This window comes from Apostichopus japonicus, chromosome 15, assembly GCF_037975245.1.
Source record: "Apostichopus japonicus isolate 1M-3 chromosome 15, ASM3797524v1, whole genome shotgun sequence".
Classification (NCBI taxonomy): domain Eukaryota; kingdom Metazoa; phylum Echinodermata; class Holothuroidea; order Aspidochirotida; family Stichopodidae; genus Apostichopus; species Apostichopus japonicus.
The window spans coordinates 27,548,186-27,562,928 of record NC_092575.1 but is presented as its reverse complement, the minus strand read 5'-3'; the positions used below and the strand labels follow the sequence as shown (position 1 = coordinate 27,562,928).

Here is a 14,743-nt window from a genome sequence, read left to right as displayed (position 1 = left end):
GTAATGTATACAAACAAATCTATTACTTTTGTTTTTACCTTTTAATGATAACTTTTAATATTTTACATAACAATTTGATATCACAGAAATTATTTCGGTTAGTAGAGAGCAAGCCACGGCTTAGTGATTACTTGTGCCAGTTTCCTACTTGATCACTGTTGACAACAACTAGGTTATCACACCAATGTGGACATACAGTAGTATACATATCCAGTATGAAGTTCACACTAGCTTTAAGTTTGGAGATATTGTTTGGAGATATCTTTAGGTGTTCAGAATTTTATCTCTTATCACTTCCATGATCTTTGACCTTCACAGAAAAACAAAGGATTTCTGTACTGCACTGCCATGGATACATTATTATTATTATTATCTGAAGGTTGTGGTAAACACCAAAAGCTTTATGTTTGAAATTATCATGTGTGCAAGTTTTCCATATTTTGACCTACAGGTAGTGACCTCACATGAGTTCCGAACTCCGCATATAAGGAAAAGGTTTCTTCCATTTTTAATACATTTGTCTGGATGAAGTATAACAAAGCATGAAGTTCATTCCAGCTTGACTTATTAAATTAAGTTTTTTAGACTTTTGATTTCTATTCACCTCAACTAAGCTTTTGAACTCCACATAAGATAATGGGTTCTTGAACTCACTTGGGTAGATCATCTACACACACCATTAAGTTTATCCAAACTTCACTTTAAGTTATTGTGCTTACAGGGTTTACAGACTTTGACCTCTGTTGACCTTTGATGGCTTCATATTTCAATACCATTCTTACACTCATCAAACTGGATCTACTACAACATAACTTAAATGAAGCTCAGCCAAGCTGCACTCTTAGTGTTTAAAATGAGCATCACATACTCAACCACACACATGCACACACATTCAGACATACACCAAACATGGATTCACTGTATAGAAAATCATACCACTGGTACAAAAATAATGCAACTAGCACCTTACTCATCACCGCAAATAGTCATACGTCTTGACACAGCTACAAACACCTTTCTTTTGCTATTTATAGTAAGTTTGCTTTTAAATTTAGAATTATGATGTGTCATAATCCCAGAGGACAGGGGAATACTGACTGGTGTGGTGAAAGGATATGTGTGTTACAAACAGAAACCTGTTGTACAACATATATATCCAGTATGCCTTTGATGTAGCATACTGTATATGTGGAAGACTTTCTGATAGCCTACCTCAATTAAACCACTGCAAGTTTATGTATACATACCAGTAGGTGGGGCTCTATACGATATGACACTAATGAATTAAGTTAAGAAACTGAATTCCTTGGTATCATTAATAGGCTTTTTACCCATAAAAAAAAGAAGCTACTTTTCTACACTTACATTCATCATAAAACCCATAAATTCTGTTGATACTGGCACACTCATGGTTCCCTCTCAGAAGGAAGAAATTTTCTGCATACTTGATCTTGTAGGCTAAAAGCAGGCAGATCGTTTCCAACGACTGCTTTCCACGATCTACGTAATCACCCAAGAAGAGATAGTTGGCCTCAGGTGGGAACCCTCCGTACTCGAAAAGTCTTAATAAGTCATAGTACTGTCCGTGAATATCACCTGTAGGGGGGATAAAATACAGAGCATGATAAATCTTGGGAGTTCCATTACACTGATTGGAAAACAGAGCAGATGTTGCCATACATTGGAACAGGTATTGTTCACTTTGAAAATCTTACTTCTGATCGATCAATCAAACCCTTTTAGCAGGAAAATAAGGATAACAAACAGGGAAATCAACAGTTGCTAAGCAACGGGAACAGCTCACCAGGTATTTGACACTTCCTATCCCAATTACCACCCCATAGTTCCATGCTCCCAGCATGTTACTCTAAGCATATCAGACATAAATTCAGGTGATGGGCACCGAAGGATATCTTAAATTCTTTCTGATAAACTGAATGAACCCCACTTGACATCGTCTGTCAGTACCTGTTGTATAGTAAGTAAGGTAAAATGAAGATATAATAAAATGGATTCCGCAGCTTAAAAATATGCAAAATATATATACAAAAATATGATTAAAATATCATCTAGTTATATGACAGTTCGAAAGCTTTATACTCCTTGGTAAAAAAGAATGTCTAAAGCGTTCAGTACGCATACAAGGTAGGGTATACAACCTACATGGAGTGGTGTAATACTTATGGAGAGGATGGTCAGGATCAGTCAAAATCCCTCTTACATAATGAAGTACAATTTCTTCAATGTACTGATCATCTATAGAATAATACTTTCTGAAATACTTTCTGAAATACATGGGCGTGTGTGTTTGTTTGTGTGGAGCGGCCCTCTATGATCAGTCTTAAATGATTGACAATATGGATACAACTTTTGATAATTTGACTCCATCTCTTCACCGCTGTGAGAAGTGATTGTCCAGATATATACAGACTGGTGTGAAGCTTCTCTCATAACAAGCAAGAGCTGTGACCTTGGCCATTGTTAGTGTGCATTCTAAAAACAATATTTAACCTTTTCAAACCTTTTGTATCAACAAAGGCAAAAATACCAACAGTACTACCACATCACGCACGATGCCTGCCATCAGCTGATAAATTCACCCACCATGCAATGCTCTTCCTTCCACTAGGCTAGCTTGTTGTTTGTCTCACTTCCAAGAAAGTCTATTACACAGTGCCACTGATTCCACAATGCTGTACAATCCTGGCATGCAACCCAATGTTATTGGATACCCATTGTTATTACCATGGTTACCAAAGGAATGATTACAACAGAGGAAAAAGGAATGTAAAGGAGAGTCAAACACCTTTTGTTTGAAATTTAAAACCCTATGCAAAGAGCTAATGAAACCAATGGGCGTAATCCAACATTATAAAAAAAAAGGTGATAGAAGCACGTTTTCACCAGTAGCAAAAAAATCAGGGAGTTACCTTTGAAACTACTCAGAAAATACATTTTGTTTTGCTTTACATTGAGTACTAAGAGAAGTATTGTTTCTGTATATAAAAGCTGTTGTATAACATAGTACATTTGTCTTTCCATTATGTGTAGAAATTTGCACATTTTGATACTAATTAAATTATTCCTGAATAGCCTTGCTTAGGACAACCAAATAACAGGTAGGATAGTACACATATATCCATGGTACACATGATCTCTGTTAATATGATTTCCGTACTGCTGGAGCACATTTGGGGCTAACACGGGTATTGTACATTGTATGTATAGCAAGCACACATTGTAAAATTTATGACATAAGTTTGCACTGCCAGTACCAGTACGGTAGAAAACATGAAATAGGATGAATCCATGAAGATCTGGGAGAGATTATAGAAATGCAATGTGTATTACTCTGGAAGCAAGGTTTTGCACAAATAGTACTGAATAGAACTGTTTCTTCAATCCATTTTAATGAATCATTTAGTTCAGGCCTGCAAGGGATTTCAAACCACTACTCATTTACTGTAAATATGTTACAATAACTATGTTAAGTTTAGTTGTACTAATGTTTACAGGAAACATGTAAGCCAAGGTTTGTCTGAACATGTCACTGAATGGACCCACAGTGTGATTAAGTACAGCGGTTATGCATGTGAAGACATAAAACTTAATGCATCCAAGAGGAGAACCATTTATCTCCATCTGATCCCTTGACCTTTCCCTTTCAAAAGGTTTCCAGACTCTGACCAAACAAAACCTTTGCATTCCATTCATGGTAGATCCCTAGAAGCTTATGTTCATTGTGAGAGTCTCAAGACAACCACTGGTCAATTGACAGATGTACCATTCTATTCAAGTTTCACAATGACAACTTCCAAGGTCTATTGTTCACTTTTTTAAACACAAATTTACACGCTCCCTGTATTAAATGTTAAGTGTTCATCAACAGCAGTTCAAAACTACAGTATATATTTACTATTTAATAAGCAACCCTAGAGTATTTTACAGTTATTTTCTCAAATTGCATTTTTATCTTCTTGAATTAAACACATCAATCATGGGAGCAAGACAAGGATGGGAATGGGGATGGGGGACAACTTGAATGATTTGGAACTTACCACAAATCTTAAGTGGAGCCTCAAGTTCCAATAGATTTGGTTGACTGAGAAATATTTCTCTTGATTTAAGACAGAGTCCTCGGATCTCTGTTTCTGTCAACTGTACATTCTTACCAGGTCTGGATCCACGAACTGGAAGAAAGAGCAGATAAAAGAACATTAGTTACAACAACAAATCAGTGAACAAAAATGCCAACAAACATCAGGCAATTACAATCTGATCAAACTAATTGATGATTATAGTGTGCAGAGTATTAGACTTGATACACACCGCACAGCCAAGTCCAGTGTATGTGTGAGAAGATAGGATAGAAAATAAGACTGCAGTCTTATAAATTTCCTTTCTGGAAACAAATCACTTTATGTCTAAAATATTTAGTATTATGTCAACGTATATACTTTAGCCCATGACACACAGAGTGAAACCATCATCAAGTGCTGATATGATGACCAGTAGCAATCTACATTCAAGTTTGCAGCAGTGCCCTCCCACATTTCATAGAGCCTGTGTATATTGAGTGAAAATGTCATGAAGATAGAGTAATAACACTCTTTTAAAGTTCATATTCAACTTCTGCATTAATTAATGCTTGTATGAAAATATAATAGACTCTGGGTGAAGATAACAATCATATGGAACCTGTTTGGATTCAAATGGAATGAATTTGCATACAGTTTGAAAACTTCCTGCAGAGCTGAAAGTCTTCTATAAATATCCAAAGTAAAGTTCCACCGTTCTTTCTTCGGTGACATATCTGACATCCTCCAGGGACACTAAGAAACTATTTTTAAGCATACATGTGCAAAACCAGGGGACATGTCTACTGTAGCTGAATTTCACAGATCATTACAACACTGAGAACATTTCTCTATTGAGTACACTTGAGGTACACGTACAGTTCAAGTACAGTGTATATTATACTGTACTATAATAAGTGATTATAAGTCTATGAATATTTATGACCTATTCAAATACAGAGGACTAAAATGTCAAGTAGTGGTGATGTGAGTGGTACGGAGGCGTCGTCAGAGACTCGAAGATGAAACTCTCCAAAACAAGGTCACTCGTAGGAAAGCCAGTGACAAATATAATTAACTCATTGTAAGGATATTTTTCGTCTTCTTTTTTTTTTACCTTTCAGTGAATAAAACCAATGGCCACTCCAAAAATAAACAGTCATTGACAGCGAAAATATGCAGTGTGTGTAACTCACCAGCACTGACTGTGCTTTCTCGATATAGGGAGAGCATTTAGGTCCAAATAAAAGCATTTCCTTTTCTCTATTTACTCATTATTATTACATTCCTGTTGTATTGGAAGCAAGTGCTTATTAAAAGTGGAAACTAATGTAAGATACAAGTGGATAGCAAGAACCCACTCCAAAATTGACACTTTCAGGCCTGAGGTAATTTCAAGAAGTGGAGTTCTAAACTATCAATACAGAGTTTTGGAGGGTGCACAGTGTAAAAGGTTAACCAAGGACATTATAGACACAGTAGAATGGGTCCTCAGGAGACAGGTAAGCGAGGAGCGAATTAAATACAGAGTATTACCATCTTTACGTAGGTGGATTTGGGAGGCTCACACGTTGAGTTGGGTTCTACACTGCTAATACAGAGTATTACCATAGGATACATACTGTAGGTGGATGGGGAGGCGCACATGTTGAGTGAAGTTCTAAACTGTTAATACAGACTATTACCATCTATAGGCTATGTAGGTTGATGGGGAGACGCACATATTGAGTTGAGTTCTAAACCGTTGATACAGTACAGAGTATCACCATCTATAGGCTACGTAGGTGGATGGGGAGATGCACTTATTGAGTGGAGACAGGTTATGGGAGGAATGAAAATCTTAACAAACCCTACCCGGAAGTAACAGTATGGATCCATACTTAAAACACTTTTACTGTTAGATTACCTAGAGAGTAATAAGAAACTACTGTCCGAGAGCAATCTCTTTGAAAAACATCCTTGCCATTCAATGCCTCCCAAAAATAATTCAATAGATTCTAAAGAAAACCATGACCCCATCCCTCACCCTCCATTCCACTCTCCCAGCTGCCGGATTTAACGAAGGAGCAACCCTCTACAGGCTGTCTCATTATAGTATATACAAACCTAACCACCACATTTGTTTTGTATTACAGAGGTCTTTGTACAGAACAACTCCCCTCAATCAGATAAAGCAGAAATCTTGTTCCATTTGTGAGATATCCTAGCTTCATAAGTTGTGTCTGGGAGCTGTCATTTTGAAAATCTGTGATGTCATAGTGTTGCTAGGTCTGAAACCTTTTACTTTCACTGTTTTACCTTTCATACTGTATTTTTTTATTTTTTTATTTCATATTTCAAGGTGAAGTGTTAACAGTTTTGACCCTGAAACCAATGCCACCATTAGGTCACGTGAACAGCTTCAATATTTTAGATTCGCCATTTGCAAATCCCTTCTCGTTATAGAAAATAAAACATTGAAAAGAATGCAAAAACAGAAGAGAAATGAAGAACACGAGGCTCGATCATGATGTCATTATTTAGACTTGATCAAGTCTTCTGCCTTACATACAGTTTGTGAAGAACTGTTAAATCTATGATATCTCCCAAATTGAATGAGGGTTTTCTTATCTGTGCAGGGAAGTTGTGCTCTCAGAGCATTGCTTTGTGTCTCCTTTAACAAATCATCAAATTTGTCTTTTTGGAGAATATATAAATAGCATCTTCTAATCCCGCAAGTTTTGGGGTATCTGTGCTCTGTTCATACACTACCACTTTAAGCCTCTTATTAGCTGTTTCCAATATTAATATTGTGTACGAGTGACCCTTGAGTAATTGAGAACACAATTATGATCCCACTATAAAGAATATTGGTATTTCCCCATTCCCCAACCTCCCCCCCCCCCTCCACCAGGTATGTGAGGAAGTCGAAAGAAGGTTACTCCAGTCTCCTACTCAAAGTTCATCAAGTTTATTGCCTATCTCAAAAGTAAATTTATATCCTTCTTGACACATCTTTAAGACATAAGTACTCTTTTCAATGATGATCAGGAAGAATACCAGAGGAGGGTCAGAAATTACTACCGAGAACCTTTCAACATCTAAAATATAGAGGCAGACTTTGCCAAGAACATTTTGAAATGTTATAAAGCACAGTGTTTACAATATGTTGCATTACGCTGATTAATGTGTAAATTGTAGTCAAGATAATAGGCAAGTGACACCACCTACAGGTGTAATATTACACCAATCCCACTTTCGATGATCGAATATTTCCTTGATGGTTATAACCTGTTGGCTCAACAGATTCTTCTTCCGGACAGAGATATTTTACTTACTTATTTGTCATTAAGAGTGAAAGTGGCCAAAAGTAGAAATGATTAATCACAAGTTCTGTAATACACTTTAAAGGCACAGCTACTCTGTAATACACTTTAATGGCATTGCTACTCTGTAATGTACTTTAATGGCATTGCTACTCTGTAATACACTTTAATGGCATTGCTACTCTGTAATACACTTTAATGGCACATGTTGCTACTCTACTTACTTTATCACCACATTACTCTATATTCATGGAAATTTTTGAACCAGATATTTTACTGCCAATGCATGTTAGGTCTTTGCATAGAACTGTATTCATTAACTCAACAAAGCAATAAATCCTCAAATAACTGAGTATATTGCCACTTTTAATTACATCTAACCAGGCAGTGGCCTGTGACCTTGGAAATGAGAAAACGAACATGACACCTCTTCTAGAGGACACCAACATTACGGATATAAATAGCCATTCAGTCGCAAAATCTCAACCGCTACACCTGAACATAACACATCAATGCTCTTAGTGAGCAGCAGCAGTAGTGGTTTATCATGTTCTCTGAATAAGGTAACACTTGTAGAAATGAGGATTGCTGCGGCTCAGCGGTTGTTTAGCACGTTCTCCAAATAACTTACACTCATAGGAATGAACCAGTCTGAGCACAGACTATCCTAAAAGCTTCCAGCTCTACTAACTCACAGTCACAGACTGACGGTATTAGGATCTGTAAATAATGCCGCCTAGCAGGAATATCACACTGCTCTTTAAATGTCAGAGGGTCATGCAAAGTGATCTCACTCAGCAATGGAGAGAGATGGACTGCTTCACTAAGCCTCCTAGAGAAACATTTCAGGTTTGTTGCCATGGTGACTACATTGTCAGGCGCATCTTTAATTTCTGCAGGATTATGCACTGTAAGGAATGCTCTGAAATTGTAGTCAGATTGCTCAAAACAGACTACAGTGGTAACTAATGAAACTCTAAAAAGAGAAGGGGGGAAAAGAAAAGAAAAAAAAAAAGAGAAAAAAAACATTTCTCTGGGTTTTCCTTGGCTTTGCACACTGAACTGTTGTCAACAGTGTAAAGAAAGGACGACAGAAAATATGCCTCAGATCTAGGGATGCACCGGATATCCGGTCCAGCCGGACTATTCGGCCGGATAGTGAGCAATTATCCGGTTCCGGCCGGATATTTTTCAAAATCCGGCCGGATCTTTTTCAAAATCTGGCCTGAATTATTCCTTAAAAAGGTGTTGGTATAAACTTAAATCAATGTAAACTATTTCCAAAAATTAATAAAAACATTCAAAGTAAGGAAAAATTAGGTTTAACATGTTTAATTTAATTTTCTCATGGTCTGACCCACTGTTTCTAAAGATCAACCAAAATAATACAATACAGTTTGTAGTGAAATCATTTCTTGCAGCCTTCATCAGTTTAATATTGTGCAGTTAAAATAGATCATTCATATACTTATCAGTCAAAATACTGTTCCATTGAATCTTTATTTTCCCATTATTGTTGGCATTCATGTTTTCTCTGAATGTTTATGTGTGAAACAATCTCTTATATGGTTAAATATGTCTGAATTTTTTTTAATTCCACAAAAACCCCTTCATCTTTAAAGTTCATTCTTAAACCTTAGAATAACTTTAATTCTCATCTAAAAAAATTAATTCCAGAGCTGACAATGAAAACAATTTCAAAAGTAACCTTTCTACAGTTATCACATACAGAGACAATTATCTTAGTAAATAATTTAACAACATGTGACTGCTCTAACAAAATAATTTCCATATTTATAGCTATTTGAGGTTTCAAGCTATCATTCCTTAAATAATTATATGTTTAAAATGATTTGTTGCAGAGCATGCAAGTCTTCTTCATATATACTGTAACGTTGCTATTTGGAAATGTAAACAAATTTAATTTCCCGCTTTCACTGTATGTTGAACATATTTCTCAAATTGTGATGGAAGAGAAGTTTTTCTCCAGTTTTCGGAAGAAGGCGAGCACGTTGCTGGTCAAATGTACCTTCCCGTTTTAAAACAAACTTCATAGGTAGTATATATGCAGTATTTTTCCAACAAACAAATTTACATACTGTATCAAGCTTGTCAACAATTATATTGTAGTTATTTTATTAAAGAATGTAGATTACACCACTTCAAGTCATATTTAATCTCATAAATGGGGTCTTAATTTCACCTTCTTTATAATATGCGTATACCTCACCTAAGATTTGCTCCTTGTTTCATATTTCTACTTCCTATTAATGATTTTCTTTTGTGCAATGAAAAAATCCGATTCCGGCCGGATTTCATGTACTATCCGGCAAAATCCGGTTCCGGCCGGATCCAAAAATTTGGATCCGGTGCATCCCTACTCAGATCTAAAATGTGCAAACCAGTGGCAGGTACTAATTATATTTATTGAACTGTTTGTTTACAACACCAAGTGGTCGTGACAACACAGCTGTAATTAGTTATCAATTAAAATAGCCTTCATAGTGCCATTCCAGCAACATAATGTAGCACATTTTAAAGCCTGTGAATGTCTTGAAAACCATACAAGGATTACCAGCACTCAAAGTTATCTCGTTTTCTATGAACCATGATACTTGCCTGTTTGCTTTCTACATATGCACTTCAATCTACCTACAGTACTGTTGCCTACAAACATAGTAGTAACATTTTAGCACCGTGCTCCCCATTGATATTCTTCAGGGTCATCGACCTCTTCCTCTCCGTTTGAGTTAAATCAAGTCTAATTCTTAAACTGTAGTTTACTTGCACACTTCCAGCAGGTCTGAATGTTTGCAGCGGCTCTGTTTCATGATACTTGTTCACAGAGATCTCAAAACTCAAGGGAAATCGGGATCTTGTTTCCCCCTGGGAGGTGATTCAGTTCACATCCACATTTTGAGGAAAATGGTGGATCAACTTCAAACAAATGGGTGTTACAAAGGTGGTAAAAGGTCATGATAACTGCAGCTTGTAACCAATAGCTGTGGGCCTGTCTTTAGACTAGTGCCGGTTCGTGTTGCGTGGAAGTGAGTGTTGTTCAAACTTCACAGCTACAATTTAGATCTCCCTTGCAGAGTATGGATCTTCCCTGACGGATACCATGATCCTGAGAATATATACGATGATGTTGAATACCCATGTCAGGGCTGTGCCCAGGATTTCCTGAGTGCAGGGTATACTGGCCGCCGTCCTGGGGGAGGGGTCTAAGGGGAGGGTGACATTTTTCGATTTTGAAGTTGTATACAGAGCTAGTGAAGTGTGATACTGCATGCTGCAGATTAAAGCCACGCCTACTCCATATCTCCGCACCTGTGTTTACGTGAATTTGACAAATGGGGGGAAACGAGGATACATGTGGCCCAATTTATGTTGAATAAAATGTTACGAATGTCGGGATTTTAGATGATGATAGTGCTGGGCGGGATTCACGAGTTTTAAGACAGTGCTGGGTGGTAATTTTTAGTGCTGGGCGGGGCCACCCAGCGTGGGCACATTCCTGCATGCGCTATTAGATCCTACTGAATTCTCAAAAGTGACCATGGCTATTAAAGGTAAAGCTGACCATCATTTTGACTTTCTCAGGGTACAATAAAGCTTAATTGTAAGGTTCATAGACTTTACATGAATGGGTCTGGCTTTCTGTGTGTAACGAGGAGTTTTAGAAATTTATCCCTCACACATGTACAGTATATATGTATTTGAGCAATATTTTGAAAATGAACGATTCTTAACAAGATATGGTTCTGATGTAAGTTGCTGTCATTTGCATTTTCATTGTCTTCCCCAAGGTGTCAATGTAGTAAAAAAAGTACCCATGTCAAGTTGTGTAAAAAAATTGTCCACTACACACTAGTGCCAACAGAGATATTAATAACTTTGAAAATGGATACGTTTTCTTCTTGCTTATTTTAACGAAATGCATAAATACAGATACAGTACAGATACAGGAGTATGCCTTTAAATAGTTCTCTCCTTCCTTGGTTTTCTTTCCATTACTGTACATATTCAACACTAGTGCCAGCAGACTAAGTTACACAGTACCTGTAAACCTAATTATTTCTGTACTATTTCCTAAGTGATATGTGCAAAAGATGAGCCTAATGTAGATAGACCTTGACCTCAGAGTATAGTTGCTGATCTAACTGCAAATTTGTTCAATCACAACAAAACCTTTATAGCAGTTAGGCATCCCAGTACAATAACACATTTATACTACTCTTAGCAACTATAATAACAATTTTTTAAAAAGACCTTCATTACAACATAGACTAACTAAAGCAAAGCACCATTAACAGGAAGTACTATATTGAAGCAGAACATAATGTAAGGAAACATGCTATTAAAATGGACTCATTTTGCTGCACTAGTAAGTTCACTTCAATGTGTAAGTTATCACACCCGTTGATTGACTAACACTTTCATGTTGTGGGATATTCAAACAAATTGAACATGACAGCATGTCAAATGGTGTCAATTTATGTTTGGGTTGTCTTGTCAAGCTGTCGTTTATTTTAGATCTGGTACCACAAAGCACAACACAGCTAAGAACTGGTTTTGTCTGGCTGTTTTTGCATACAGTAATATACATTCTACAGCTAATACCATAGCAACTTCACTTTCTTTGTAGCCTCTTTTGTTGCCCATGTTGCCACTTAGCCCACATAGTTCCTGCCCTTCACATAGATCTACCTACAACTATAAAATGTCCAATAATGTACTGTAAAGGCATGTAGCTATGATTGCAATTACAGTATGCAAAAATATGTAGAACAAAATTCAAGTGGACTTCAGACAAAGATGTCCATTACTTCCTGACAACTTCATGATACATAAATTTCCAACACAATATTGGTTGTGGGTTCTAACATTACTGGCTTGTATCATTTTTAAGGTAATAGTATATACAGTAGTTTATTAATTTCAAACTGTTGACTTATTGTAGTTGCACACTGTCAGAGCCACTCTGCTGATACCAAGTGACCTTTGACCCCACCAGGAACAATAGGATTTCTGTATTTATTATGAGAAAGCTGAGACCTTTGTTATGGGTTGATTCTTGAGGTCATGTTTACTAGATTTTCAGGGTTTAATCTTTGCTTTAGATCTGTATGGACTTGATAAATAGTTTGGCAATTTAAAAAGCTTAAATAAAGTCTTAAGAATCAGATTACAATGCAATTCATTTTAATATGCATTATGCACTATTCTGTAATGGAGTCATAAATTGCTCAAAGCATTTCACAGATTTTATACTGCAAGGTCCACGTAGTGACAGACGATCCACATACTTTGTTAAGCATGAAGTTACACAAACAAGAAAAACAACAACCTGGTTTTAATCCTCATCCAACATTCCCAAACATAACATATATATTTCCAGGTTACAGTACAATATTTAGCATTTAAGGTCTGATCTGAAAACATGACACTATCATATTTAACATAACTCAGAATATAAAACGGAATAACTGTTAACAGAACTACAATACAGCCCCCAGAGGACAATGTTAGCTTTCAGTATACCATCATTGTAACATACAGTATAACAAATTTAGTGATATCTGGACAGCTTGTTAACACACGAACAGAGTGTAACTAAAAATTTCCATAAATTTTATGGTGGCCAAATGATTTAGGATTCAGGAAATTTGTAGACGGGTCAATGAACTGACATGAAGATTTACAACATATAAACGATTTATGACATATATCCCGTCATGCATTAATACATAAAGTATCAAAATTAAAATCGGCCATTGTAAGTTGTTCTCGTTTGTACAACTCACAAACAGTAACCACTTGTATTACTTTGTAAGTTTGTATACTCATTAACAGTTTTATATAATCACAACAGTAACCACTTGTGTGAGCACTTGTATAAGTAACAGCTTCCAGGCACGTAGCCAGGAATTTGCCAAGGGAGGGCGAAACTGTTGATTTGGCATGGCAAACCATCTAAGCGTAGCGCCACCAAGATTGGCGCGAAGCGTACAAGAAAATTTTGGCTGAAAACGCCTCCCAGATTGCTGGAAATGGCACTTCCCAGGCCTTGTAAGTTGAATCTTAGCATTTTCTCTTTTGAAAATACTAGCGATATCATAAAAACAAAAAAAGTAAAAATAAATATGCTCAAAGGGGGGCGGCTTCCCCCTTTGCCCCCCCCCTTGGCTACGCGCCTGACAGCTTCCATTTACTTTAGGAAACAAAACATGTGCTTGTTCTATAACACTAGTCCTAACCTCTTTATAAATAAACAATCATATTCCCCACCTAGTTGATATGCATGAAACTGTGTGCTAGCTTCCTTTTTTATGGGGGGGGGGGAAGGGTTGGGGAATTGTTCCTTAAAGGTAATAATATTCAAGATGAAAGTCAGAAAAATTGTTGACTTCCCTTCAACATAATAACAATGTGGATCCCTAAGTTTGAATATGGATGTTCATATTTTGTTTTTAACTAAGTAGCCTAAGTGCTAAGACCAAGGGGCTTAATTGTAATTTTTATGCCAACTTTGATATGACCATGAAAACTGAAAATGCTTATTTAGGCCTAGTCCTAAATTAGGTGCAGACCTGTGTTACTGCATGTCTTGCAAAGTACAATATTTTACACCCAAACAATGGGCTTCGTCTGCCTAGACTCAGTAAATATTACTAACGACTAACTTATGGGCCAGGCTTGACTTGGTGACGTGAGTGTTAACCTTAATTTAAACTTGATGTCGAAGGGGGCTTATTTGAGATTTTGACATAGGCTAGCCTAAGGTCAACGAATTCCAGTCATCAGTTGACATAGACGAGGACATCACTTGTAGAAGAGAATTAATTTATATCTGACTTGTGCTACTACGATTGCAAAACCTATGTAACGCTAATAAACCATTAGCTCCCAATTACCAGCAGAATTCGAATTTCATATCCAACACTAGTAATAGGCCACTGTATGCCTAATGAAGGGGAACTGTGGCCTAACTGTCATGAAAATAAAGAAAGCCTGATCCTTAGATCACTTACCTTCTAATAATCTGGAGATTATACTATCAACATTCAATTTTTCTGTTTCTGCCATCTAAAACAATATTTTTAAGATTAATTGAGCAATTACTCCGCAAATATAGTCAGACGATGAGATAGATGCAATAGGATTTCGATGTTCTGTTTTCAAAGAGTCCAACTACGTTTTCGAACAACTCTAGTTTATTAGTATGGTACAGTGTACGGTTCAAATTGCATGCAGTAATACTTTTGTGTATACCATACTGTTATCCCGTTGAAGGTATTGAAACGCGCGGTACACAGAGCCAGACGCGGTAAGGTACGGTTAGTGTCCGTTGTTATGAAT

General features: G+C 36.7%; 1 protein-coding gene across 1 annotated transcript in view; it reads right to left on the bottom strand.

Annotated features, from left to right (window-relative positions):
* Nucleotides 1-14,743, bottom strand: part of LOC139980952 (serine/threonine-protein phosphatase PP1-gamma catalytic subunit B) — a 26,329-nt gene extending 11,586 nt beyond the window's left edge. Inside the window, exons 1-3 of the mRNA XM_071993021.1 lie at nucleotides 14,416-14,743; nucleotides 4,059-4,190; nucleotides 1,366-1,596 (exon numbers count right to left, since the gene is read on the bottom strand). Of these exons, the coding sequence (XP_071849122.1) occupies nucleotides 1,366-1,596; nucleotides 4,059-4,190; nucleotides 14,416-14,470 (418 nt within the window). The 5' untranslated portion in view covers nucleotides 14,471-14,743. The remainder of the gene's footprint in view (nucleotides 1-1,365; nucleotides 1,597-4,058; nucleotides 4,191-14,415) is intronic.